The following is a 27,834-nucleotide window of genomic DNA, read 5'->3' on the forward strand; positions in this document are numbered from 1 at the left end:
GGTTGGACTGGATGATCTTGGAGGTCTCTTCTAACCTGGTTGATTCTATGACTCTATGAAATTCTTCCCTGAAGGGGTTGTTGAGCTCTGAAACAAGCTGCCCAGTGAAGTGGTGGAGTCTCCATCCCTAGCGGGATCTAAAAGCCCTGTAGATGTGGTGCTGAGGGACAGTTCAGTGGTGGCCTGGTAGTGCTGGGTTAATGACTGTACTACACAGCCTTAAAGGATCTTTTCCAACCTAAATGATTCTACGATTCCTTTGCTTTTTGTATTACATTCCTACCCACTAAAATAAACAGCACTGTAGGTTTCTACTTAGTTACTCTCCAATGAATGCCTATGCACTTTGTTTTAAACCAAGACAGCGACACACACACAGAGCTGTTCTGATTTCTGCCACTGAATTCCCTTTTCAAAGACCACAGCATTCATTAAAAGTTCTCTGCTGCAGAAAGGGATGCAGAAGACACCGAAACACAGAATACTACTACCAGGTCTGCGGATGGCAGGAGATGTGAAGAGACAGAACAAGAGTAGAAATTAAAAGCACATGCTATATTAAAGAAGCTTTAATCATCTTTGTGATGTTCAAGTTATTTATTCAGACATAATCAGCATTGTACTTCCTCTGTTGCTCCATGTTTCTTACAACTGTAATCAGATCATGTACTTGAAAAGAAGTTTCAAACTGCGTAGGTGGATCTAATTAACTTCACTGTCATATGATTATTTTAGTCTTCACAATCCAAGAGTTTTTAAGCCCATTCTGTAATTAAGATTTACTCAGCAGTTTTCTCACAAATGTCTGTTCCCATTCAGCTAAGTAATATGCTAGCATGTCTTGAGAACATTTTTTAACTATTTAACAAGTTCCCTGCCTCCTCAGAGCTCTAGGAGATGGAAAATACCTCAGATCTTTCCAGTGCACATTATAATTGTGCCATTCCATTTTTCACAAGGAACCTTAAGTTTAAGTGTACTTGAGGAATATTCTCTATTCAGTGGCAAAACTAGTTCATGTGCTCTGCAGTCTTCTGAGTTAAACAGCTAACGTACAATATGGTGTTGGGACCATAAAATCATAGAATCACAGAATCGTAGGATTATAGGATCTCAGCACTGGTCAGGCCACACCTTGAGTCCTGTGTCCAGTTTTGGGCTCCCTGATTCAAGAGAGATGTTGAGGGAATGGAACACGTCCAGAGAAGGGTGATGAAGCTGGTGAAGGGCCTGGAGCACAGCCCTGTGAGGAGAGGCTGAGGGAGCTGGAGGTGTGCACCCTGGAGAAGAGGAGGCTCAGGGCAGATCTCATTGCTGTCTACAGCTACCTGAAGAGAGGTTGTAGCCAGGTGGGGGTGGGCCTCTTCTCTCAAGTTGTGCCAGGGGAGGTCTAGGATGGATGTTAGGAGGAAGGTCTTTACAGAGAGAGTGACGGGCATTGGAATGGGCTGTCCAGGGACATGGTGGAGTCACCGTCCCTGGAGGTGTTCAAGAAAAGACTGGATGGGGCACTTAGTGCCATAGTCTAGTTGATTGGATAGGGCTGGAGGATAGGTTGGGCTGGAGGATCTTGGGGATCTCTCCCAACCTGTCTGATTCTATGATAGAATGGTCTGGGTTGGAAGGGACTTCCAAAGGTCATCTAGTCCACCCCCTCTGCAGTAAGCAGGGGCATTCTCAACTAGACCAGGTATCTTTTGATGACTGGATTACTTTAGTAACCCCTTGGAATGCTGCTTTCTGATATAGTTTTAGGAATCATCAAAAAGGAAGACATGGCAAATATCAGACACTGCATTAGAACTATACTACTTAAATCAATTAGTTGAGAACAAACCCATTAAAACACAGAAAACATAGAGTAGCACTGTCTACCCTGGGCAGAGAGGACATGGAATAATTAAAACTTATAGGGCACTTTAATCTGCAAGAATAAAGTGCAAGTTTGCCAAGTTTCACTAGTGAAGCCATAGATGTCGTATCCATCACTGTAGATTCAAGACCAAAAGTCTCCCAAGTCATGTATGATCTGCTTTGTTTTGTTTCAGTGTCCCCATCAGTGAAAATAAATAACTCAATGAATAGATTGCTTAGACAGAGGTGTCTCAAGAGATGGCTTTTTTGCCTTGCTCAGCAATGCAGAACTACAAATTAAATGGGAGAAAAAGAAACCCGAAGTAAAACAATTACACTTCTGTCTCTTTCAAGAACAACCAAACACACACACACACCAAAAAAAGCCCAAAGCAACAAAATACTTCACTGCAAATCTTTCCCTCATTCAGAGGGGAATAAAGCTGCATTTTCAGCAGACAACTTTCTTTAGCAAGGTAGCTAAGGTAAAGTCTTCTTTGTCCCTCCTTCTCGCTGTCATTCCCACAAGCACTACCTCAAGAATTGCTCCCTGAGCTGTGCCAGTACAGCTGCCTGTACAGCTGCAGAGGGAACTGGATGGAGGGGACAGAGCTAGTTTAACAAACCTTACAAAATAATTGTTACTTTTTTTAATATTTTGGAGAAGTCTCCCAGTCCACAGCCACACAAACAAGTTCTGCCACTGAGCCTAAAGGGACAGTGCTCCACACTGCAATACAAGACTGGGAACAATTAGCGGGATGGAAGAGAAAATGGGTACATTTTTCTCTGGTAGTACTACCAATGCCTTTTTTTCCCCTGCAACCACACCTGTAGGTGCAACTCCAGAGGCACCCAGGCTAATCTATTGATGCTAACTCGCTGCAAAGCAAGAAGCATCTTACCTTCATGTTCCCCTGCTCCATCTTTCCCTTCTAACCTTGTTGGAGGTCACCCACCCCACTCACAGTTATACTCACTCACTTTCACTAGATCCTCTGAGACCTGATCTAATTCACTAAACAGAAGGAAAATATTCAGACAAGTACTTGCAAGGTTCTGATACACATCAGAGTGAGCAGAAGGTCACCAGGAGCTGTACACAGCGCGGGCAGAAAGGTTGGCAGAGGCAAGGAAGGAAAACCTGATTTCAGTAGCAGTTGTTTTTAACATTAGTTCCCAGCACCTCTGAGACAATACCAGTGACAGATCAAACATCAAATTACTGATATTACTGACACTACAGATCCAGTAACATACTTACTGCAAGACAGTGAACTGCTAAGCATGACACCAGAACTTAAACAGAATCATTTGCAAATACTTCTAATTAAAACACAGGAAATGCCATATAATATCCCTCACAACAGTGATTAGCATGGATCATGTCCTTGGAATTGGGTTTCCAATAAGTCATTCAATTTATCTGAATTCCACTTACCAAGTGACATTTACCTATAGTGAATTTTCAGTCACTGGCCACGAGGAAGAGAAATTTTCCCTATGTATCAAATTACTTACAGGCAGTATATACATCTGGGTTTTTTGAAAGGTTCTTTTTTACATTGTAAAATGATTAATTTTATGATTAGTTTCAAATGAGTTATTTGAATTTACATTTTCTAAACAACTAAAATGAAGAAAGGAAAAGGAAAACTGGAGTACAAAATAATTTATGTCATGTTAACTGGCACTAACTCCTGAGAGAATCACCTTAAGCTTTCCATGTGGAAGGCAGATATCAAACCAGAGGTCAGCTCAAACATTCTGCCTAGTCTGGACCGAAGTGGTACGGGCTCTGGAGGCATTGGTTCAGAAAGGTGTTGAGAACAGACTTTGAAAGTCAGCAAGGTTCTCATTGTGAAATCACTAACTGTTTTGTATCACAAGGATTATGATCTCAAATCTTCATGGAGCTATCTCCACTACACAGTTTTCTTTCACATATCTTCTGCTGTCCTCAGGGAAGTATTTTGGGGGGGGTTAAATTGTTTTGATTGATTGTTTTGTGCTGCAAGGTTTTTCTTAATCCCTGCATATTCAATAAAAGGTATAATAGATTCCTCATGCTACAGCTATCTCTAAATGGTCTCTTTGACGGCTTTCAACAGCTTAAAGCTTGCTCAGAAGGCTTAAAGTTGCACTGCTTTGAACTGCTTCCCAAAAGACAACTAGAGTAGGTGTGAAACTTCTTGTGATGCAATTATAGTAAAGTCTATTAATTACGATACCTAACAGCTTTTGAGAGTGCCAAATGTTATTGTTGTGTTGACTTTTTCACCCATCAAAAGAATCAGCTAGCTAATGAAACACTGAGATAACTCCCATTCAGACATACATGCCACTTGAACTTCAGATCTTCTTTGCAGCAGTGCACCCATCCTGTTTCGTACAACGCACTGATAAAAGCCAGCATCAGACCTCTGTAAAGCTGGGATGATGTACCTGCAAGACAAGATGCAGAATTAGAATGCATTCTTCCTTAAAGGCAGGCCAATGCTACTGTATGCATTTCTTACTTTGTCTCTAATATTTCCCACATAGTCTCAAATGCTTACTGGGTTTTTTCCCCCTTAACAAACAGAACTCTTATACAATCTCTGGTATTTGGCTGCAATATTGGCTGTATTTTATAGAAGAGAAGAAAAAACACTGAAATGCATAAAACATTTCAGTCTTTAGACCAACGTTAGATAAATACTAATTATTTCTCCACAAATACTCTTGAAATGGACTGAAATGTTTTCCTTTGTTGGGTCCAAATGATGGCAACGAAGCTGGTGAGGGGCCTGGAGCACAGCCCTGTGAGGAGAGGCTGAGGGAGCTGGGGGTGTGCAGCCTGGAGAAGAAGATGCTCAGGGCAGACTTCATTGCTGTCTACAACTATCTGAAGGGAGGCTGTAGCCAGGTGGGAGTTGGTCTCTTGTGCCAGGCAACCAGCAAGAGAACAAGGGGACACAGTCTCAAGTTGTGCCAGGGGAGATCTAGGCTGGATGTTAGGAGGAAGCTGTTGGCATAGAGAGTGATTGGCATTGGAATGGGCTGCCCAGGGAGGTGGTGGAGTCACCGTCCCTGGAGATGTTCAACCAAAGCCTGGATGAGGCACTTAGTGCCATGGTCTAGTTGGCTAGGGCTGGGTGCTAGGTTGGCCTGGATGATCTTGGAGGTCTCAACCAACCTGGTTGATTCCATGATACTACACTGCTGCAACTCAGAAGAATGCTGGAAAAGACACAGTGCACTCTACATTGTATTTGTTCTGCCCTTCACTACACTTAAAAAGTCACTTAGTCAACTACTGCTCACCTCCCTTATTCAACTACATCTGATTACTCAACATGAAAATGAGCTGATAGGCACAGTTTTAATGTGAATAAAACACATGAATAATATAGATAATCCTGCATTAAACAAACATTAATCAAAGCGCGTATTCCTCCGGTCACCTTCGGGAGATATTATGGTAGGATTAATGAAAGTCTTTATGAAAAGATAAGGAAAAATAAAACTGCTGAATTTTAATCTTCACATTTTAATTCCACTAAAAGAAAGTATCTCTTCTCATGCTCACTCTCATAACGCTGTACACACCCACGTACAGAGCTTAATATCTGAACAGGATCAGACAGCAGAAAGACAAAGGAGGTGGAAGAAATATAGTTTAAGTGATAAATGAAGACTATAATCACTGCATTATAATTACAATGAAATACTCTATAGGAAATAGGTCAGGCAACCAAATACAGTGAATTAAAACAGGGCCGAACAGCATGGACAAATTTTAGTCATCTCTTACGATTTCTAGCAGACCCTGGGCTTCCTAAGGATGTGAGTTGTGGGCAATTGTGTTGTCTGGGAGCTGACTCCACCCGACCTCCCTTGGAGCAACTGGTGAATTGTGCCCAGTGACTACAACAATTTGTCTTGGGAAGATAAGGAAGACCCAAACCAGTGCTTTGATTGGAGGTATTAAACCTGACAACAAGCACACAAATATTTGCTGGCCAGCGTGTATAAAACTCTGAATTAGTCATGTTGTCTCTTGTTTGATGAGTGTGCTATAGGAAATAGAGTGAGAAAACAGGTGAAAATACAGGGTATGGGGTAGAAATCAGTAGGACATAAGGTTTCCCTCATTCCTTACAGAATAATTTTCTTCTCTGCCAGGGAGATGATTGTTGCAAAACATCATTACCAAAAAAAAAAAAAAAAAGAGAGAAAGATTCTAACAAATAACTACCAGCAATTCATTGCTACAGCTCATTTTTACCAAATAGCTTAGATCTTAACAAACTTTCCTTCCTCCCATAAAGATTTAGTATTGTACCTGGCTAACATTTATTCCTCTACTCGTCTATTAGAACCAAAATTAAAGGCCTCTTTCTTCAGTATTCATCTTACTAAGACCATAATGCATAGTTAGTTTATTCTGCCACTAGGACAAAACAAATCAATTAGATCAGAAGTGTCCTACTTTGCTTTTCTTTACTGACTTATTAATGTTTCAGCAGGAAACATTCCTACTATGTTGCCTTGAAGAGAAGAAAATCTTTTAGAAGTTCACAGTGAAACATCTCATCTACCTTGGAAATTCCAAGACAGCCTAAACCTACCGAGCAGTTGGCTTCCCAGTGAACCTGCTGGGTAGTGTGCAGGTAGGGAAAGCAAAATTAGAAGGATTAAATAACTACATTATTAAACAAAAAAAATACTTAGTGCCATGGTCTGGTTGATTAGACAGAGCTGGGTGCTAGGTTGGACTGGATGAGCTTGCAGGTCTCTTCCAACCTGGTTGATTTTATGATAGAACACATATATTATTTGAGACTAACTTGGAAATTACAGACTTGGGCATGTGATAACCAGATATTAATGGAAAGTCTAATTCTGTGTTTACTATTTTAAACAGTCTCTATGCACCTCATATGTCTGATCAGCATTTTAAAATGTACATCCTTCATCACTGTGATTGCAAGGAGTTAAAGGATGAAGAAGTATTAAATGCCTAAGGAGAAATGCTAACTAATGTTTATATTTAATTCCTAATTTCAAATTTACATGCTTATTTGAATTTTAAATGCTTTATGAGTTAAAAGTAATCCTATAGGCTACAGGTTTTTAATAGTCATAATGATGGAGACAGAATTAAAACCAAAAGCAGGCATATAAGTTATTATCTATTCCAACTTAACAAAGGACTTTTATCTGTGAACTGACCTAACTTTTTCTTTTTTCTAATGCTGGAGCAGCTCTGCTATGAGGACAGACTGAAAGAGTTGGGGCTGTGCAGTCTGGAGAAGAAGAGGCTCCCAGGTGACCTTCTCGTGGCATTCCAGTATCTGAAGGGGGCCTACAAAAAGGCTGGGGAAGGACTTTTTAGGCTCTCAGGGAGTGACAGGACTAGGGGGAACGGAGCAAAGCTGGAGGGGGGGAGATTCAGACTGGATGTGAGGAGGAAGTTGTTCATCATGAGAGTGGTGAGAGCCTGGAACGGGTTGCCCGGGGAGATGGTTGAGGCCCCGTCCCTGGAGGTGTTTAAGGCCAGGCTGGGTGAGGCTCTGCCCAGCCTGATCTAGGGTAGGGTGTCTGTGCCCATGGCAGAAGAGTTGGAACTGGATGATCCTTGTGGTCCCTTCCAACCCTAACTGATTCTATAACATTAAAACGTGTCCAATGTTAAAACCACAAATAGAATACATATTTTTAAGCAGTTTGGGAGGAACATGTACTGCTGCTTAGACATAACTTCACTTTCTTTGATTCAAATAAAGATCTTCAGGTCACAAAAGCAAATATGGAAGACACAGCTGGTCCAGAATATAGTTCAAAAGAAAACAAAGAGAGAGAGAAAAAAATGCCAAAGAAAAAGTCATTGCTTGAACTGTAAAGACTGTAACTTATAGACATAACCAAAATTGCTCCTGCAGTCAGCAATATTGATTCATTCCATGTATCTCAGATCACAAAGAATTTATAAGGCTGTTTTATAAATTCTTAATGGAAAATGGTGTATGCACAATCACTCTAAGAGGCAGGCTGTGCACATCCTCAGCATCGTTACACAAGAAAAGCTGTTCATTCAGGGTCACCAATGTCAAAAATGCAAAGGCTCCAATTAGTTCTTCACTCAGTGTGTTAAAATAAGCTTTGAATATTTTCAGCTTGTTGAAATACAGACATTGCTTTCACTGAAACACACTAAGTAATATCAATTACCGAAAATCTTTGATTGATCATTCAAATTGCAGCAGAAGCTGCTTACGTAGGAAAGATTCATGCATTTAAACAGAGTATTTACCCAAGAAAACTGCAGAGCAAAACATTATAGGGTCAAAGTTTAAATATTTCAACTTTTATGTTTATGTCTAAGCATATCTTTGCCTTGATTTCATACATCCTAATGCACCTATGCCATATAATCCTTTTTGGAAGCATAAAGCTTTGCATTTCTATAGAATCAAAATCTGGTTTGGCTTATCTCTAACTGTGCTATAGTGGCAGTAGTGGTAGCTGGGCTTTAACTTCTAAATTACTATTTTCTATCAATGTTATTTTATCACATCTTGAGTGCTGTGTCCACTTCTGGGCTCCTCAATTCAAGAGAGATGGTGAGATACTGGAATGTGTCCAGAGAAGGGTGAAGAAGCTGGTGAGGGGCCTGGAGCACAGCCCTGTGAGGAGAGGCTGAAGGAGCTGGGGGTGTGCAGCCTGCAGAAGAGGAGGCTCAGGGCAGACTTCATTGCTGTCTACAACTACCTAAAGGGAGGCTGTAGCCAGGTGGGCGTTGGTCTCTTGTGCCAGGCAACCAGCAACAGAAGAAGGGGACACAGTCTCAAGTTGTGCTGGGGAAGGTCTAGGCTGGATGTTAGGAGGAAGTTGTTGCCAGAGAGAGTGATTGGCATTGGAATGGGCTGCCCAGGAAGGTGGTGGAGTCACTGTCCCTAGAGATGTTCAAGCAAAGCCCGGATGAGACACTTAGTGCCATGGTCTAGTTGACTGGACAGGGCTGGGTGCTAGGTTGGACCTAATGATCTTGGAGATCTCTTCCAACCTGGCTGATTTTATGATTCTATTATGATAAATCAGTAGCTGCCTATTTTCTTAATCACCTCTGCAGAAGATGCTTTAATTAGAATTAGAAACAAGAATAATGATATTAAAAAAGGGTAAAATGAATACATATAATTTATGTAATTCACTAGCCTACATTAAGTTAAGTATTAAGAAGTGAGGTCCTGTATGCAGCTACATATACACACAGCTTGGGAAAGGTGTGCCAGTATAGTGATTCTAACTTACATTGCACTACAGTCTGAAATTAGCACTTTGAATTAGGATGTGCACTTATTTAAGACACACCAGAGCATTCTGATCTTACTTTCAAAGTGTCACATGTTCTTACTCAGGTTTCTGCTGGTATCATCATGAAATCTGAGTCTCTCAGCAACTAGTACAAAGCTTGAGTTCTAATCTTTGCTTTCTGTTGATTCTACGTTGTATGCATTTTGTCCTTCCATGCCGTTTCGCTGTCTTACTTTCTCAGCATCTTAGGTGGTTAAGAGCTGTTGTCAGCTCCTACCACCAAGAAACTACAACAGACTCCGCTGTTGTTGATCAAAAGAGGTGACATTTGCACAAAGTGACACTCAGACCTTCCGTGATTAATTGTGTTATTAGAGAGTTGAGGGGGTTTTCTAGAAAGCATTCGCAAATCCCTTCTCTGTGTGTCTGTGGCTCACTCTGAGGTCTCACTGTATCTCGAGGCAATCATTAATAGATGGAATTCCTCAGGACTAAGCAGTGTCATCCAAATTAAAAAAGAATTCTTTGCATTCTAGGAAAGTTCACCTAGAGCTGTATGTTTGCTTGCAAACATAGTTGCTAAATACTTCATGTACTGAAAGACCAAACCCACGTTTTTTAATGTTTTTAAGGGACTTTTTTCCCTACTGTTCTGTATATGTAAATAATATTGAGATTAGAACTAACCTTAGGTTACAATTTAAAACATCTTTGAGAAAAGTCATTCTGGATTGCCATGTGTAACAATAAAGGACTTTTTTTTTGTCATTATCTGTCTTTTTATTCTAATCTATACTGTAACTTCTGACTGTAGTGATGGACCTGGCACTTAAGGATACGATTTAGTGCTGACCGTTCAGTGCTTGATCAAGGTTGAACAGGATGATCTTTGAGATCATAAAATCATAGAATCAAACAGGTTGGAAGAGACCTCCAAGATCATCCAGTCCAACCTAGCACCCAGCCCTGTCCAGTCAACTAGACCATGGCACTAAGTGCCTCATCCAGGCTTTGCTTGAACTCTTCCAGGGACAGTGACTCCACTACCTCCCTGGGCAGCCCATTCCAATGCCAATCACTCTCTATGCCAACAACTTCCTCCTAACATCCAGCCCAGACCTCCTCCAGGACAACTTGAGACTGTCCACTTGTTCTCTTGCTGGTTGCCTGGCACAAGAGACCAACTCCCACCTGGCTACAACCTCCCTTCAGATAGTTGTAGACAGCAATGAGGTCCCCATGTCTTCCAATTGGATGCATTCTGTTACCACAGTTTTTCCCTACTTTAAGCAACGTAATTACAGGGGTGCAGCATTTAGTTTTGTTTGTTAAAGATGTGTCTGTCACACCCCCTTTTTCCTTGTAGATTTTGAATTCATTAGGTCATTTCAGCAAAATTTGAAAGCAATGAGTAAGCTGCATAAATATTAATTTTCTATAAGGTTACAGAAATTATCACTTGCATAAAGGAGACCCTTTTAATGATCCCATTAAAGACAAGATGACAAAACTTGGCTGTTTTACACTTTGGTATTTGGCCAGCCATCTGCTGCCTATCAGCAAAATGTAGCTCTCATTAGCCACAGTATGTTTTTTCTCTTGCTTGATGTCTTGTGGAATGGGGTATAGGAGTTAGAGAGGACCTGAGAGCAAAGTACATCATCATGCAACAGTTTGTTCAACTATAAAATTATTTTTTCTGCTCTCAGAAGTGAACCCAAAAGTTTCATGTGCAAGTTAAGATCGACCATGTTCTTCTAGATCTTATTGAAAAGAACAGTCCTGTGGAGCTTAGGTTTGTTCAAGGGGGAATAACGCAGCGCAGGGAACATTCAGCTAAGGAAAATGCCCACTCTTTATCATCAGTACATGTAAGGTTACATCTCCAGTAAAAAGCACTTTTGGTACTTGAAACTTCCATGCTAGGTCTTTGCTTTGAAGTGTGATACACTATTTTTAGCAAAGGAGATTCTCTCATAGAGACCTTCCTTGTTTCCAAAAAACAGTCTTTCAAGACAAACATTATTGTCAGTGTTATCAGTATCTACACAGCTGTTCTGGGGCACTGGGGATTTGGGGGGGGTGGGGTGTGCTTGTTTTCGAGGTTTGCTTTTTTGCAATCAGACTTAAAGAAGATTGTTATATGGTTCTTATTTACTTATATTCACTCGAGTAGGTGGTTATTTCACTGTCATTGTGCAACCACTTGAATTCCAAGGGCCAGCTGCCTTCGGCAAGGCACGTAAGCACAAGTCGATTTCCTTCCAAGTGTATCTGGGGCAAGCCTGGCTCGGTCTTGAAGTATGGTGCAACATCACCTGGAATACAAAGAGAAGATGGGTTTGTGAGCTATTTCAGTCAGTCTAGTACAGGCCACAGACATGTAGTTTTTTTCTGGACAAAACAGCCATTGTAAACCAAGAGACAAGATGATTCAGTAGTGAAGGCTTATACTGTTGCATTCATAACTACGCTTTAGAGGCAGATTTCACAAGATCTTGATAATCCTAGTCCTTGGCACTTCTTTAGAAGAGAAGTGCCCACTCAGACAAGCTTTTGTCCATGTTTTACTGCTTATGCATATGAGAATTTCAGCACTGTCTGCTGTGGCAGGCAGTGAAGAGCCCTCTTGGATTTCTTCCACCCCCACCCTGCCCCAGGAGGAATAAATCCACTCAAAGCTTCTTTTTTTATTATTTTTTCCCCCATTCTTAAAAAGAAACCAGAAAAGTAATCTTGGATAGAAATGATTATCACAGCAGGAGAAGTCTCAGGGTAAATGAAGAATTTTGATAGAAAAAAAGACTTTAGGGAAAAAAAAAAAAAACAACCACCTCACAAAATGGCAAGATTAATGTGTTTTTCAACATTATTGCCACCAAAATGCATTAAATTAGAATACCTGAAACCACTAACAGATTTTGAATTAGGGTACTTCAGTAATGTTCAAGGTTCACATCCAGTCTCAAACTTGTTCTCCCGTGGATCACAAATGCTTAAAAATACTCCAAGCAGCAAAATTCTCAACTGGTGAATTGCCAAAGCTCTGCTCAAATGCAGATTTATTACAAGTCTACATCTGCTGGGGACCCAACCCTCATCACCTCTGGAAGATTTAGATTTTCACACTTTATGCAATTTCTACTTTTAGCTATGTAAGAACTACAGACTTACTCCTAGAAGTTCTCCTATAATCAAAATCAGCATACTTATGTATATATTACAAATAACCAAGTTAAAAGTCAGGCATTTAATTAGAAAAGTGGAATAATATTGAATAGGTAGCCAATTGCTGCACTCTGCTTTTTAGGATTGCAGGGTGTGTGTATTTTAGTCATAGAATCAGTCAGGCTTGGAAGGGACCACAAGGAGCATCTAGTTCCAACTCCCCTGCCATGTGCACAGACACCCTACCCTAGAGCAGGCTGGGCAGAGCCTCCTCCAGCCTGGCCTTAAACACCTCCAGGGATGGGGCCTCAACCAACTCCCTGGGCAACCCATTCCAGCCTCTCACCACTCTCATGATGAACAACTTCCTCCTCACATCCAGTCTGAATCTCCCCACCTCCAGCTTTGTTTCATTTCCCCCTAGTCCTGTCTCTCTCTTAGCCTCCAAAGTCCCTCCCTAGCTTTTTTGTAGGCTCCTTTCAGATACTGGAATGCCACAAGAAGGTCACCTGGGAGCCTCTTCTTCTCCAGACTGCACAGCCCCAACTCTTTCAGTCTGTCCTTATATATATGTGTTTTATATATAAACCAAAAAAGAGACAAATATTGCTGCAGTGCAATTGGCTGTTCAGTGAAATTGTTGATCTTTCTTTTAAAACTGATTTCACATTAAGCTCCAGCAATTTTATATATGCTATATAAAGAGTTTAAGCTGTCTTTTATCATTTATGGGGAAGCAACCTTATGTTGTATTCAAGGCTGTCTGCTCACATACTGTATAATCTTTACTAGCTGATAGCCACAAGGCAGCAGCCACACTCATTAGAGCAGAAGGAGCTCAAGACAAGGGGTACCAGAGGCTTCCATGGTGCCCCAGTGTCCTGCTGCAGACTGGGGGCATGGAAGCAGGTATGCTGTTAGATCTGGTCATGTCAACCTTTCTAAGCCCTTATCTTTCACTTTGCCTCTTATCAGGGAATTTTTATTACTTGGCAGCCCACGCAGCTACACAGAGTCATTATCAGCCTAATTGTCCAGTCCCAGGGTAGCAGCTGCGCTTCGGCTGAAGGCAGCGAAGGAGTCACAGGTTGACTGTTGCCAAACTATTTGCTACAATTGGCTATGAAGTCGAACATCAGCTGCATACACATTTGATGATTTGTATTGACAAATTGTCTCCCTAGGTTTTAGAACTGAGCTTCAGAAAGATATAGTTGTTTATGCAGGAAAAAAAAAAAACCAACCCAGCTCACCATCCTAAAGCAATGCTTACAAACTATTACACCAACAGAACTAAAGCCAAATGAAATGCATTTTGAGGTAGGGGCCCTCTCTGGTTTGTAGCCTTTTAAAGAAGTTGCTGTTTAATCAATTGATTAATGACCACTGCAGATCAGTAATATTTTCTTTAAATTGGAAACACAAAAAGCTATGACAACCCAATACATGAGAAAACAGGAGCAATTCCAAACTAGCAGATCGTCCCAGGCAAAACCCAGATTTTTGATGGGCTGGTTTTTTTCTTTGTACTTTTTCATTCTATTACTTGGCTGAGATTATATTCTGCAAAGCTATTTTTTTTTTATTTTAGTGATTGCATATACTGTGTGAAGAAATCTTATCTCAAATCCCATTTTCTTCTAACTAATAAAATCAACCAATATTTTAAAACTCCATAAAGAAAAAAATAGGTCAGACAATTTTAAGTGTTTCACCCAAAACAAATATATATAAATAAATATATATATCTTTTTTTTTTTTTTTTTTTTTTAACAGAGGTATTTCTAAACAAGTGAGGAAATGTTAAATCTTATCACAGATATTCTGGTGAGTCCCCAAAGGAGTTACAAGACAGACACTCTACCTTTGCAAGATTAAAGGTACCAGACTTCCTCTGGAGATGAAAAGGCAGTGGCAGGCAGCTGTGCTGGTATATGGGGGAAGGGGTTGTAACAGAGTGCAACTGGTCACTTGAAATGCTTAGTCCCCTGACATGATGTGAGTAAATGACATTGGCCTGTGAGTACAGAGACACTCATGAAATGAGGTTGTTAAACTATTCCTTCTTGATGAAAGTCGAGCCATTCAGGGAGATTACAATGAAACTGGTGTCTGCACTATAAACCTCTACCCAAGCAATTTGTTGATCCTGTTTTTCAGTGATTTAAAGACTCAAACAGTATAACCTCCTTCATTATTTCACTCTGAATTATCCTCTTATTCCTTCTAACTTACTTCTTTCCAAGAAAAAAAATGGCTTATTTGAAAGACAAAGACGGCTTCCCACGGGTCTATCATACAGCCTTACATTTCCTACTCAAATATTCCAAAGCCAGTGACACTGCAACCCACTCAAAGCTATCTCCTGTTTAAAATATCACAATCACGCTGGTATTACATGAAAATGATTCTCAAAACACAATCCAATTCTGGCAGAAGCTAAAATTTAATAGACCTGGGGGAATATTTTTATAAAGAATATAGCATGGTTTATAAATTGCCCCAGCTCTCTGGAAGATTTACTTAAATCCTTGAAGTAATTTTATCTTCTAATCTTTTATTCCTGACTTTTTCATCAATCACATGCCATCAGTTTATCAAACTCAATTATGTAATCAGAGCTCACTAAATATTCACTGAAAGCAGAAATGAAAATAAAATACTGAGCAAAGATTCCATGAAGAGAGGTAGCAGTAAAGCTTTGATGACTTTGGCATTTCTGTGGCACAGGGCTGCTCACACCTCAGACATGATCAAAACAGTGCTGCATCCGAAGCTTTACATCTTTAAGCTGTAATGGAAACCAGAATCTTAAATGAGACCTCTAATGACAAGTTCAGCTCTTATAGAGCATCCCAGGGAAACAGGAAAACTGGCAGGAAAGCTGAAAGCCATCTCAGGAAGGACAGTGGAAGAAAGGTGTAACTGGCTAAAGGATGCAAGGTATTAGGTGGTCACTTGAAAGGTACAAGATAATTGCACTTTATTAATTAGAGGATGGGCTCACCATGAGGCTAGCTTTAGAATCATAGAATCAATAAAGTTGGAAAACACCTCTAGGATCATCAGACCCAACCATCAACCCAACACCACCATGCCCAGTAAACCGTGTCCCCAAGTGCCATGTTCCACTTATGGAGCAAAGCTGGAGGTGGGCAGGTTCAGACTGGACATGAGAAGGAAGTTCTTCAGCAGGAGAGTAGTGAGAGGCTGGAATGGGTTGCCCAGGGAGTTGGTTGAGGCCCCATTCCTGGAGGTGTTTAAGGCCAAGCTGGAGGAGGCTTTGGCCAGCCTGCTCTAGGGTAAGGTGTCCCTGCCCATGGCAGGGGGGTTGGAACTAGGTGATCCTTGTGGTCCCTTCCAACCCTGACTGATTCTATGATTCCACGTCCACATGTTTATTGAACACCTTCAGGGATGATGACTCCACTACTTCCACCAATGGCTGATCACACTTTAAGTCAATGTTTTTTTCCTAATACCCAATCCAAACGTCCCCTGGCACAAACTCATGACAGTTTCCCCTCATCTCTAGCTACATGGGAGAAGAGACTGACACCCACCTCACTACAACCTCCTTTCAGGCAGCTGTAGAGAGCAGTAAAGTCTCCTCAGCCAAGAGCTTAGAAGCTATAAAAGCATTTCTGATTTATTCTCTTGAAGGATGGAGGAAAACAAACTAATGAAAAGCCTGAGTCCTACAACAGAAATAATAAAGCATTGGAATTAACATTCTTATATAAAACAGTTTTCCTCCTATTAAAAAAATTAAAAGCAAGCCCTGATGCCATCCACTATTGCTTTCTTTTAAATGCTAAACGTGTTAATTCTTCCAGCCCCCTCTGGCTCTTCAGAGATGCTGATTTAAACATAAAAATTATAATAATAAAAACATTTATCCAAGTTGCAAGGAGCAGTGAAATAATGAGGTGCCAAGTTGTTGGCACAGGTAGACACCTTCAACAAATTTTCATTAAATCTGCTTACCAAACTGACTAACAGAATCATAGAATTGTTCAGGCTGGCAAAGACCTTTAAGATTGTCAAATTCAGCCACCAGCATCCTGACTGCTATCCTTAAAAGGATGATACAGAATTATTTTTATGCAAATCTCCAGAAAAAAAAATAGGATTGAATATGCCAAAATTGTCTGGAATTTTGCTCCAAAACAGATCTGCCTTGCTTTTGTGCATCATTAAAGTGCAAGGGCTCTATTACACTGCTGGGTTAACCCAATTACTTTCCTTCTCTGCTACATGCAAAGCTTAGATGGATGTTATCTCAAAACACAATTTCAGGACCTAACACAGCAACACCCACACACTTTTATTTGGATTAATGCTGACATCTAAATACAAAAATGGTGCTACATGCAATTGTGATCTACTTTGGGCTTCTCCCCAGCCCTAGCAGATGCATCACAGCAAAGGTGAGAGCTTGCTTCTGCTCTGTTTATGCAGCTGTGATCTACTTGGGGCCTCTCCCCAGCCCTAGCAGATGCATCGCGGCGAAGGCAAGAGCTTGCTTCTACTCTCTTCCTCCTGAAAATCATGTTCAGGCATGAACTTACAAACACGATCTGTAAGAAGAGAAGGCTGCCTGACTGCACACCTTTGTACTGAATGGAACGGAAAGGAAAATTCCAAGAGTTGCTACCCATTAGTTAACCAAAGAAACTTATCTCCGAAGAACAGCATGAGTGAACATGACCTCAGAAACTGAAAGCATCATCTCAAGGACCTCTAATGTGCTCTAATAAATACATTAACAATGTTTGGCTAATGATTCTTAGCTCTTTAATGGCTTACATTTATAAAACACATAAAGAAAAGTCATCTTCCACTTACTACAGAGTGGTAGATGATCTCGAAAGCAGTTTTGTTGCCCTAGCCATTGGGAGCTCATATATTGTAATTAAAGATGCAACTTAAACACTTTGTTACCATACTCCAGAGAAGCATAACATCAATGGAAACATTCCAACAACCCTGTTGAAGTCTCAGCATTGTTTTCTTCAGAAACATTGAATATCAGCAATTACAGGTAAAATCCCATGCTCACATCTTGAGAAAATCAGTCCTGAACACACTCAGAGGAAGAACAACATCATGAGAGCAGAGAACAAGAATCCCCACTGTCATTGCTGTTTGCCTTTGTTATGTATTTCTACTTTGAAGTCATTTTTAGGTGAGCCAATATTGAATATTTAAAGTAGATTAACCTGCTCATAAATCAGCAAGTCGGAGCAAACACACAGCTCAGTCACTAACAAATATCATTACAGCAGCTGTCTTTCCATTGCTCAGTTCACTCAACAGATAGGATATTGAGAATATATTTTTCACTGAGATACATTTCTCAACAAATCCTAACAAAAATACGACTCTGGTTTATTAAAAAGCATCCCTATATTGAGCTTATTAGTCCCTAGTCGAAGCAGGATGCACAGCACCTTTCCCTCACACGCATGTCTAAAGCTACAATCGGCAGACAGAAAAACAAACAGAATGTCTCTGAGGAATTTTCCAGGAAAAGAAGACTAGATAAATAAATTACAGAGGCTGAACAATCAACCCAGGAGAAGAGCAACAACACAGAAATGTTTTTGCTCTCACTGTTTGCAAGGAAAAGGGATGCAAGCCATCTTCAGGTAGGTTAATGAGAACTGCCAGGGAAAAAAAAGGTATTTTGAAAGATCTGTCTGGGGCATTGAATTCATAACACAAAAGAACAGTTACATTAAAAAGGCAACTAGAGTCAGGAAATCCAAATTAAAGAGAGGAAGAGCCTTTTCAGTAATCCAAAGAAGGCAGGTACACCTATGGACAGCAGAATCCAGTCAAGAGCAGGAGAAAGTTCAGCAATGGCATCACAAGCTGATGCTTCAGACGACATCCAGGTGATTACAAGCTCCTCTGTACTGATTGACAGCTGATAACTTCAACCTTCTGGGGAACCAGGACTATTTCCTTCTTATTCCCAACTTGGATATGGAAAAGATTTTTCTCTTTTTCATTTTCAAAAAGGGCCTTTTCATCTTACTCTCTTAGTTTCTGACATGCCTGCATATACATGCCAGCTCTGGATGCAAGTTGTATTCTCTTGTGGAAATGAACTTCAACAGCTTCTGTGCAATAAGAATTTAAAATTATTACATAGTAAATGCTGGGAAATGTATGAGGAAGTCAGATTGAACTCAGATATATTTGAATCCATCCTCTTTTGAATTCAAACCTTCTAAAAGGCATCATCACAATGCTGTGAAAGTTAGTATATGATCCATTCATAAAATGTCAACAACATCAAACGTACATTAGACCATTCAGTCACCTGAACTGTATTGATTTGCAAGAAAGCTATTCTACCCAAAATACTGGATATTTGAGATCTAGGTTTTCTTGGCTGGAAATTTGATATCAATCACCAAGAACCAACAATTAAATTTAAACTGCATTTTACTGCCTCGTTCTGAGCCTGGACTGCAAAGGACTGATGCACCACAGTGAATATTTCATTAAAATATCAGGTTGTTTTTCACATAGAGTGCTGTAGTTAAGAGTTTTTTCACAATGGTATAAAGCATTTGCTTAAAGTGGATTTCCTGAACTTTGATCAAAGATGATATCTGATTTCATATTGGAATAATACTGAAGTGACTGTTTGAATCACTCTTCCTTCCTCCATTTTCTATGTAAATGAGGCCTCACGACTCAATTCTGCCTTCCTATAGATAAGAAAGATAACCTACTTGTTGGATACCTCTGCTAGAATCTCTGAATGCAAATATAGTATCAGCTGAGGTTGATGGATAATGCTTTTAAGGGTTTAATTTGGGATGGAATTAAATTGTTTTAGGACTCAGCAAGTTTTGTGAGGAAACCTACATATTTCTACAATAAGTGACATTTATTTCTTTTAAATGCAGACTCACTGAGAGACAAAATTTCAGTGGATAACTTTTTTTTCCCCTTCAATAGGTCAAATAACTAATTGGCAAGTTAGCTATTGGGTAATTGCCAACTGGATTTATGATTGGGATGGAAGAAATATTGAACTTTTTGAGTGCTATACCTGTTGCATGCTATCCCAGGAGGAAAACTAAACATTCTGTAATGCACAGTTATTATTAGCTTCCAAGGATTCAATAGAATAGGAGTCCCCAGTGGCAGGAGTGTTGCATCCCAATACTTGAATATATTTAATTAAAAGTTCTCCCCCCTCTCCCTTTTTTTCTTTTTTTGTTATATTGATACATCAGTTCTCTATTTCAGAATCACTTAAGTGGCACAGCAGATTCCATTTTGCTTCCAAGCTCCTCCTTTCTGGATGTAAACAGATATATGGTTTTCCCAATTCTTGACTAAGACTAATGTTCAAAAGAACAAACATCACCATTTATTCCCTTAGAACCTTCTACAATCCAAAAACACTCAGGCCACACCTTGACTATTGTGTCCAGTTCTGGGCTCCTCAATTTAAGAGAGATGTTGAGATACTGGAACATGTCCAGAGAAGGGTGGTGAAACTGGTGAGGGGCCTGGAGCACAGCCCTGGGAGGAGAGGCTGAGGGAGCTGGGGGTGTGCAGCCTGCAGAAGAGGAGGCTCAGGGCAGACCACATTGCTGTCTACAACTACCTGAAGGGTACAGAACAAGAGGACACAGTCTCAAGTTGTGCTGGGGAAGGTCTAGTCTGGTTGTCAGGAGGAACTTGTTGCCAGAGAGAGTGATTGGCATTGGAATGGGCTGCCCAGGGAGGTGGTGGAGTCACCGTCAGTGGAGGTGTTGAAGCAAAGCCTGGATGAGGCACTTAGTGCCATGGTCTGGTTGATTGGACAGGGCTGATTGATTCTGGTTGATTCTGTGATTCTGTAACACACCCCAAGAAAGGACTTGCTACAGGATTTTTTTTTTTTTAAATTTCCACCCTTTCTACATTGCTGTAAGGCACAAACACTTTCTATTCTCTCTAGACTTCTTCCATCTTCCCCTACAAAGAGCTTTAAAGGAATCCCCCCCCCACATATATTTACACGCTGTGCTACAATAGCGGAAAACACAATGAAAAAGAAAATCTATCACCAGTTTCTTGAAAGTCCTTAAGCATAACCTATTCCTAACACCTACTCCCTAACACTGTTATCTATTTAAAGCCCACTACAGGATCACTTCTTGAGGAATAATTCCCTTTTGAGAAAAGACTTCTCAATTTTTATTAGAAACACTCAAAAGAGAACTGAAAGTAGGAGGGTCCACAGAAGCATAAAAGAGTTTTTTGGAGGACCTAGATCCTAACAGAAAAAAAAAGACAGTGGTCAGTAACATCACTCCACTTCAAAGTCAACAAAAAATGCTCTTTGTTATTCCCCAATCCAATGAGAAAGATTGTCTCATACACAATTGTATCATTCCTGTCTTAAAATTGATTTCTGTAGCAGACCAGATGAGGATGGGGGGGAAAAAAAACAGTTGATATTTTAACTGAGCTTCAAGCAGCTCCTGATGTATTAACCTAAAGGTCTACTAAGATTTCCTTTTCCTGTTTAACTTCTACACTTTTTGTTTAAGTTTCACTTTCTGACCTTCTGTAATAGTTCAGTTGAGTTAAGGAAAAGAAACACCTGGGTTTTTCTTTGCATATTAGAAGGCAATCACAATTCATAACTTCAGGAATGCATGGAATATCTACTGTAAGGTAAAACCCAAGGTGATGTTCTTAAGTTATGTTGAGTGTATTTCATCCACCAAAAAGGCTACAGAATTATTTTTGGGAGAAGCTATGAAGATATCTTAAAGAGAGTTACAGACTTACCAAGAGGAAAAGGCATGACAGTGTACGAAGCCAGCAAATAAAAGAGTCCATTAAGTATCAAAATCAACCCAAAGTCTCTGAAGAAACCTAGAACCTCTCTGGGCTGAATGGGGTATCAAAGCATAACCTCCCTACTTTCTCTTTCTATCTAGTGATGCTTACAGAGACTTGCAGAGCTCTCAAGGAAATAAGTTGTTACTGCTTAAATCTCAGCACACAGCAGGTAGAAAGCAAAAGTGCTTTAAAGAAAGAAAATCCAAATATAGAAGGATTACTTTCATTATTGTAACTGTAAAGGAAGCCACTGTTGCTACTGTATGATCTACAATCTCCAACTGCTGTAGGCTCAGTCTGACCGCACTGGTATCTATCCATCAATATCTATATCCACTAAATAACTGACAGGCAAAAGCAAGACGAAACCCTTCAGAACTTTCAAGAGCAAAGAGAAGCTAAAACCATAAATGTGCTTTCCACAAGTTCATGCTTAGCACCAGGCATTTGCAGTTGGTTGTTTTGCAGAAGATAAATGGAATCAAAGGTAAACAGCTGAGGAGTGTCTGGAAGTACCAGAAGAGAAACAGGAGAGCAGCAGGAAGAAACAATGGCATGGCAGAGGCACTGCCAGACTTGAAAAGCTATGGAAGGCCACCTATTTATTATTTCAAGGAGAAAACTATTTCCAAACAGCAAAGCAGTTATGAATATCCATAAAAGACATAAACACACCTCTTTTGATGAACAGGACTGAAGGGGAAATGATTCATGCACAATCCTTTGTTACAAAACAACTCCCACTCCTTAGTGTTATTGTTATTTTGTTTATGTGTTACTTGCAGTTCTTTTTGCCCTTTAAACTTGAAAAATGTAAATAGGTTTATAAATTGGATAAAGCCTGCCTCAAACAACTCAATTCAAAGGATCTTAGTGGCGCTACTGAATTCAAGGGTGGTAAGCACACAATCATATGCTTTACTGAACAGAGACAGGGCTGTTCACATCCTTATGCAATGCCGAATTCGGACAGAACCACAATCAAAGCACAGTCCAAAGGTCAGAGACTTTAACTGAAATCTTTGACATCATCTTAAACAAACTTTGTAACAGGCACCTGGTTAGCACTTACTTCAGAAGCACAAAGTCACCCTTGCAGAGCTCTCAAAGTATCTCAGTGTGTAATTTGGACACTACACTCAATGTACAAAGAGGAAAGCATACCTTGCATACTTGGCTGCAGAGGAGCCGCACTATTTAAGGGCTAGATCAAAGGCTGCTTGAAAACCTGATGTAAATTAGCTACCTCAGTTTCCACTAATATTGTCCCTTGTTTCTGCATTTTTCACACTGAACACTTTCAAAACTCTCCAAGTGGAATTCTTTCTCCAACTCGGGGTTAAGGCACAGATTTAGAGACTACAGAAGTATTTTCAACAATACTGATGAAACACAGAATTTCTTCTTGTCAGAACTGGAAGAAACATATCACTGTTCTTGAGAACATAACTTAGGTTGACATATCTAAAGGCAAAACAACAAAAAAAAGGGGGAGTTAGTTTATTAATCTGGATATTTTATCTCATTTTCTTTGGGTTATAAATAAGCAGCAAGTTAATACCATTTTCAAGTTTTGACAGTTCTAATGTTAATTACACACACTGGATTTCATAAATCAATACTTCTTACATAAAGTGTTATTTAACTTGCCATGTGCAGCAATAGATCAATGCATTTACTGTTCTTTCTAACGTTGATGGATGACATACATCAAAAGGACATGTAAAGAAAAATAGAAGATTTACTTCTAAGTCAGACAGGGTTAAACCCCAGTTAGGCAGAGAGGGAACTTAAATAGTGTTTTGAAAACAACATCATAACTTCATTGATGTTTGAGAGGCTTGGCTATTGTTTGAGGGTTTTTGGGGGGGCGTTGAGGGTTTTCATTTTGGCTTTGTTTTGGTTTTAATGCCAAGCCTTAAGCTAGCACAAGAAGATTCTCTGCATGCACAACTATAACTCTGTGCATCCTACAGGATGTAGGAAGCAATGAATTTGACTTCCCAAACTTTTAGGTACATTTTTGCTGAAGCATCATAACCCTATGTTCAGGGCACTGTGCCTCCACCTAAACATGCTACTACATGATGAAAATAACTCCAGCATGGTTGGTAACTACTCTACTACTTGCAAACATGCTGGATTTAATGTGCTTACAATTTAAAAAGATGAGTGAAATTTTGGTCATAAATTAATTTCAAAGATTGCATTCACTGCACTAAGAACTGCAATAAAAAACAACATTCAGTTACAAATCATTCTAAGAGCTAGTACTAATGCACCTGAGCATCTTGAAGGGATAAAGAGCTCACAGTGTTGCTAATAGTCATTATTTATTTGAGCCATTTGTAAAGAAGACATTAAATGTCTTAAAATTAGGAAATTCCAAAGAACTGAAAGCTATTACTCTGTGTGCAACAAGAGTGAATCAATAAAATATTGTTTAAAATCCATTATAAGAAGTGTGTATATATAAAAATTTGTATAATTATGTATTGAAACAGAGAGGATTTTTGTTTTGCTTCTAGTATGAATAGATTTTTCAAGACAAAAGAAGTAATTACACAATATATTATGTATTATGTCCAAATCACAGAAGAGATAAAAAAGTCATTTTACATTAAAAAAAATAGATATTGTATAGAGAAGCTTTTTAAAGTTACAAAAGGTTAAGGAATGTAAGCTTGAAGATGTGTTATCCTTTGGAAGTAATTCATGTAATCATTGTCTTGCAGTGCAATTTATCTGCCTAGAAAATAAAAAGAGTCTTCTGTGTTGTATTACCATAATGTTAAATTTAGCCCAAGCAGACTCTACTGCATTAGCAATATTAGTCTGGACAACAGTCATGAGAATTAACAAGCAGCAAGTTGTACTAGTCACGTTAGCACATTTATGAAACAAACCCTAGTAATTGCAAAAGGCTTGGCGAGGCTAAGTCAGAGGAAGAAAAAGACCATGTATAATAAACTTCCCCACAAACCCAGTTGGAAAAAGATTACCTTCTATTTAACTACATTTTTAAAGCCAAACAAAACCTAAAATAGATAAACCCAAACCAAACAAATAAAAATTTGAAATTACTTGGTCTAATAGTTCAGGCATTCTTACACAACAGTGCAATACCTTTAATAATACTGACAACTTATGCAAGAGAAGTTGCCAGTGTTGCACCCCAGAGTAACAATTCAAACACCAATATAGTTAAATAATTGTTCTCCAGATAATCCCCTTTTATTGCAGTGATACAGCCACTTAATCAGCAATAGAACAAGGGGAGACAGTCTCAAGTTGTGCTGGGGGAAGTATAGGCTGGATGTTAGGAGGAAGTTCTTCACAGAGAGAGTGATTGGCATTGGAATGGGCTGCCCAGGGAGGTGGTGGAGTCACCGTCTCTGGGGGTGTTCAAGAAAAGACTGGATGAGGCATTTAGTGCCATGGTCTAGTTGACTGGATAGGGCTGGGTGCTAGGTTGGACTGGATGATCTTGGAGGTCTCTTCCAACATGGTTGATTCTATGATTCTATATGCCAACTTGGAAGAGACATGCATAGCTAGCTTAGTTAAGATTGCTACATGTGGAAGGAACAGATAGGTTTAAGGTTATGCGTGAGGTACAGATAGGTTAAACCTACATAAACAACTCGTAGGGTCAGCCTCCTGCGGCCAAGAAGTGAAGAGATTGTCATAGAATCAACCAGGTTGGAAGAGACCTCCCAAGATCATCCAGTCCAACCTAGCACCCAGCCCTATTCAGTCGACTAGACCACGGCACCAAATGCCTCATCCAGTCTTTTCTTGAACACCTCCAAGGACGGTGACTGAATGTTTTGTCTCAAACACACAGATAAAAGATCATCAAAAAAGTCATTCTAAATTGGTAGAAGGAGCATGGTTATAAAAGAAAAAAATGAACAACTGCTTTAGGTAAAGCTTGGCTTCCAAGCTGGGTAGAATTTTGTGTGAGCCTTCAAGTCACTTCACAGAGATTTGAAAACATTATCTAAGTGATAGGAGGGAATCTGCACATGTAACCTTTCTGTCCAACATTAACTCAGAGTCAGAAGACAGGAAGGGTGCCTGAGTGATTGGCCAACACAAAACTCAGAAGACTTACAGCAATGCAACATAAAGCTTACAGAAAAGCAACATAAAGCACCTCACTGGTGCATAATGCACAAGTTGTCAAGGAGAAAAACAGCCACCACAGTCCTACATGCTGCACTTATTATACTATATCATAATCCTACTCTCATGCAACCCAGCTCATTTCTGCTGGAGTCTAATTAAATAAATACAGTCTCGCTAAATCCTGCTTAGCAGCGTCAAACAAATGAAAAGCAAACCTCTACTCTTCTTTTTGAACCTACACAACTTTACACTAATGAAGATGTACATTCAAAAAGGAATATGGAATAAGCCTGAACTTCAGTTCAGGAGAACTCCTGTATCCCGTTAAGAGTTAAGCCCTGGGTGGGTTTACCAGCTCTGTAGAACTTTTCACTGGGGGAAACAATCTGTCGGCTTCATTCTCAGCAGGATTCCACAAGTCCCTCCAGTCATCTGTCTCTGCTGGATACATTCACATACATCATCGAGCTGACAATTCAGGAACCGGACCAGATGCATGTATAAGCCAAAACTGTGTTGTTGTTTGTTAAAACTAAAAGCTATCATTCAAAATATTTTCCTTTATTAAACTACAGGAGAGAAGGGACACACATAGCTGCTGTCCCACGCATTCACTAGGAGTACAGAACCAGGACAATACAGACTAAGGTTATTTTCACCAAGCTCCACCAAAGAAAAAAAAAAAATGTCGATAGCAGAAATGTTCTTCCTAAAAAAAAAAGCCAATTATTTCAGGACAAAGAAAGCAGGAAAAGGGATCCTAAATGCTTTCCTTGAGTAGATAAGCTATGTTATTCTTTTTTTCCCCAGAGGAAATAATTACATTCTCTGAAAGGACTGGCAACTTCAAGTTATTTTTAAACAAAGAGCAGTTCTTTGTCTAACATCAGCACTAACTTGTTTTAGGAAAGCAATGGGTGAGACTAGATCAACAAAGCTTGCTTCACCTTTCACCAGATACTTAATGCCAACCCAGCCCAAAAAGAGCTTGGGCTATTTGAGCTTTAAAAGTCACACACAATACCCACTGTTCTCTTCTGACTCTCAAATTCCTCACATATTTTGATGCAGACCTAAAAGATATCAGTGCATACTTTCTGGTTTTCCAATCCAAAGCTTTACAGTGAAATCATTTACCTGAAGTGCTGTGCTAGTTTGAGCCAAACTATCACAAACCATCACAAGTGCTCACAAAACCATTCTAATTCTACCGACAGAAAAAACAAACTTGTACAAACAACTTACAGAGAGTCCTCTAGAAATACCTGGAAAATGGTTTCTTAAATATCAAAAAGGGATTTACAAAAGAAAGATAAGCCTGTATCTATTTGCTTAACAGGAGGAGGTCTCTGAAGCAGAACACAGTTGTAATCCTTTAGTGATACTCTGATACTTTATTGAACAAACATCATTCTGCAAGTTCTAATTGCCAGGCAAGAGCACATAATCTGGCAGAGGAGAAATTTAAGGGATCACAGTAAGCAGTCAGAGGACAGCCTTCTGGGCACTTCCATTCTTTACTTCCCATCATGGTGTTACTGACAAAAAGAAGGGGAAAGTGTCCGTAGTGGATCTGTTCTTACTCTTGTAGGAATCAGCATGTAATGTACCTGTTCTATTCTTAAAGCAATCAGCATCTGAGCAGAAGGATTTAGCCAAAACAAAACTTCACTTCCTGTGGTATATTCCAAATACTTTGTCATCTAAATACTCCTCTTTATACATTTTTTTCCCCCACAATCAGAGCTTTCATTAGTGTGGTTTATGAAAATGTCTTTAAAGAGCACAGATTTTAAAAGGCTTGTTTATGGAGGAGATCTTCTGAAATTCAGCTCAACCAGAAACCCTCTCTGACTTAAAAGTAAACAGAGTGAAATGCCAGCACATTATTACTGCCTCATTAAGAAGCAAATTAGTTGTTTTTCTCTTTGTTTAGCAATACTCAACAGGTACTTATTTTGACACCGTTTTAATGTGAAAACACATTAAATTAACATGTTCTGTGGTTATGGGAAATGTTTATTGGACAAAGACCAATCCAGCAGACTCTCAGTAAAAATTATTATTTCTACATTGAAGTAGCATAAGTTAAATGACCTAAGACACTTCTCTACGTGTGCTTCTTACCAACTCATTGTATCCGACAAAAGCTGATGATTTCTATCCTTCTACTTCATGTTTACAATGTACCTCAAATACAACTATGAAAATAAATAAAACTAAGGAAAATGCTATAGATGAGAAGAACCCAAGCAGAGACCTGACCTTCTCTTCTGCCCATGCAACCGGATCATGAAAACCCTGCATTCAAAGTTCAACAACAACTTCTGCTGTTTCTCTTCACTAGGGATAGAAAACAAGTTCAACTAATAAACAGTCAGCCTAAATTAGCATTAACATAGCAGTTATTTAACTCAGACTCCTGGCCTTTAGCTTATATCAGAAGTAAAAAGTGCAATAATAGCAAATAAAACAATGAAGCAGTAAAAATAACACGAAGATGGATCAAAATAC

At 39.6% G+C, this 27,834-nt stretch overlaps 1 protein-coding gene across 7 annotated transcripts in view; it reads right to left on the bottom strand.

The window, feature by feature from the left end:
- Positions 1-27,834, bottom strand: part of SDK1 (sidekick cell adhesion molecule 1) — a 510,565-nt gene that overhangs the window by 349,525 nt on the left and 133,206 nt on the right. For all 7 annotated transcript variants that reach the window (XM_064153645.1, XM_064153646.1, XM_064153643.1 and 4 more), the window contains 2 exons: positions 11,315-11,474; positions 4,193-4,299 (listed from right to left, as the gene is read on the bottom strand). In XM_064153645.1, coding sequence (XP_064009715.1) covers positions 4,193-4,299; positions 11,315-11,474 — 267 coding nt within the window. The remainder of the gene's footprint in view (positions 1-4,192; positions 4,300-11,314; positions 11,475-27,834) is intronic.

The sequence above is a fragment of the Pogoniulus pusillus genome, chromosome 13 (assembly GCF_015220805.1).
Source record: "Pogoniulus pusillus isolate bPogPus1 chromosome 13, bPogPus1.pri, whole genome shotgun sequence".
NCBI classification, from domain to species: domain Eukaryota; kingdom Metazoa; phylum Chordata; class Aves; order Piciformes; family Lybiidae; genus Pogoniulus; species Pogoniulus pusillus.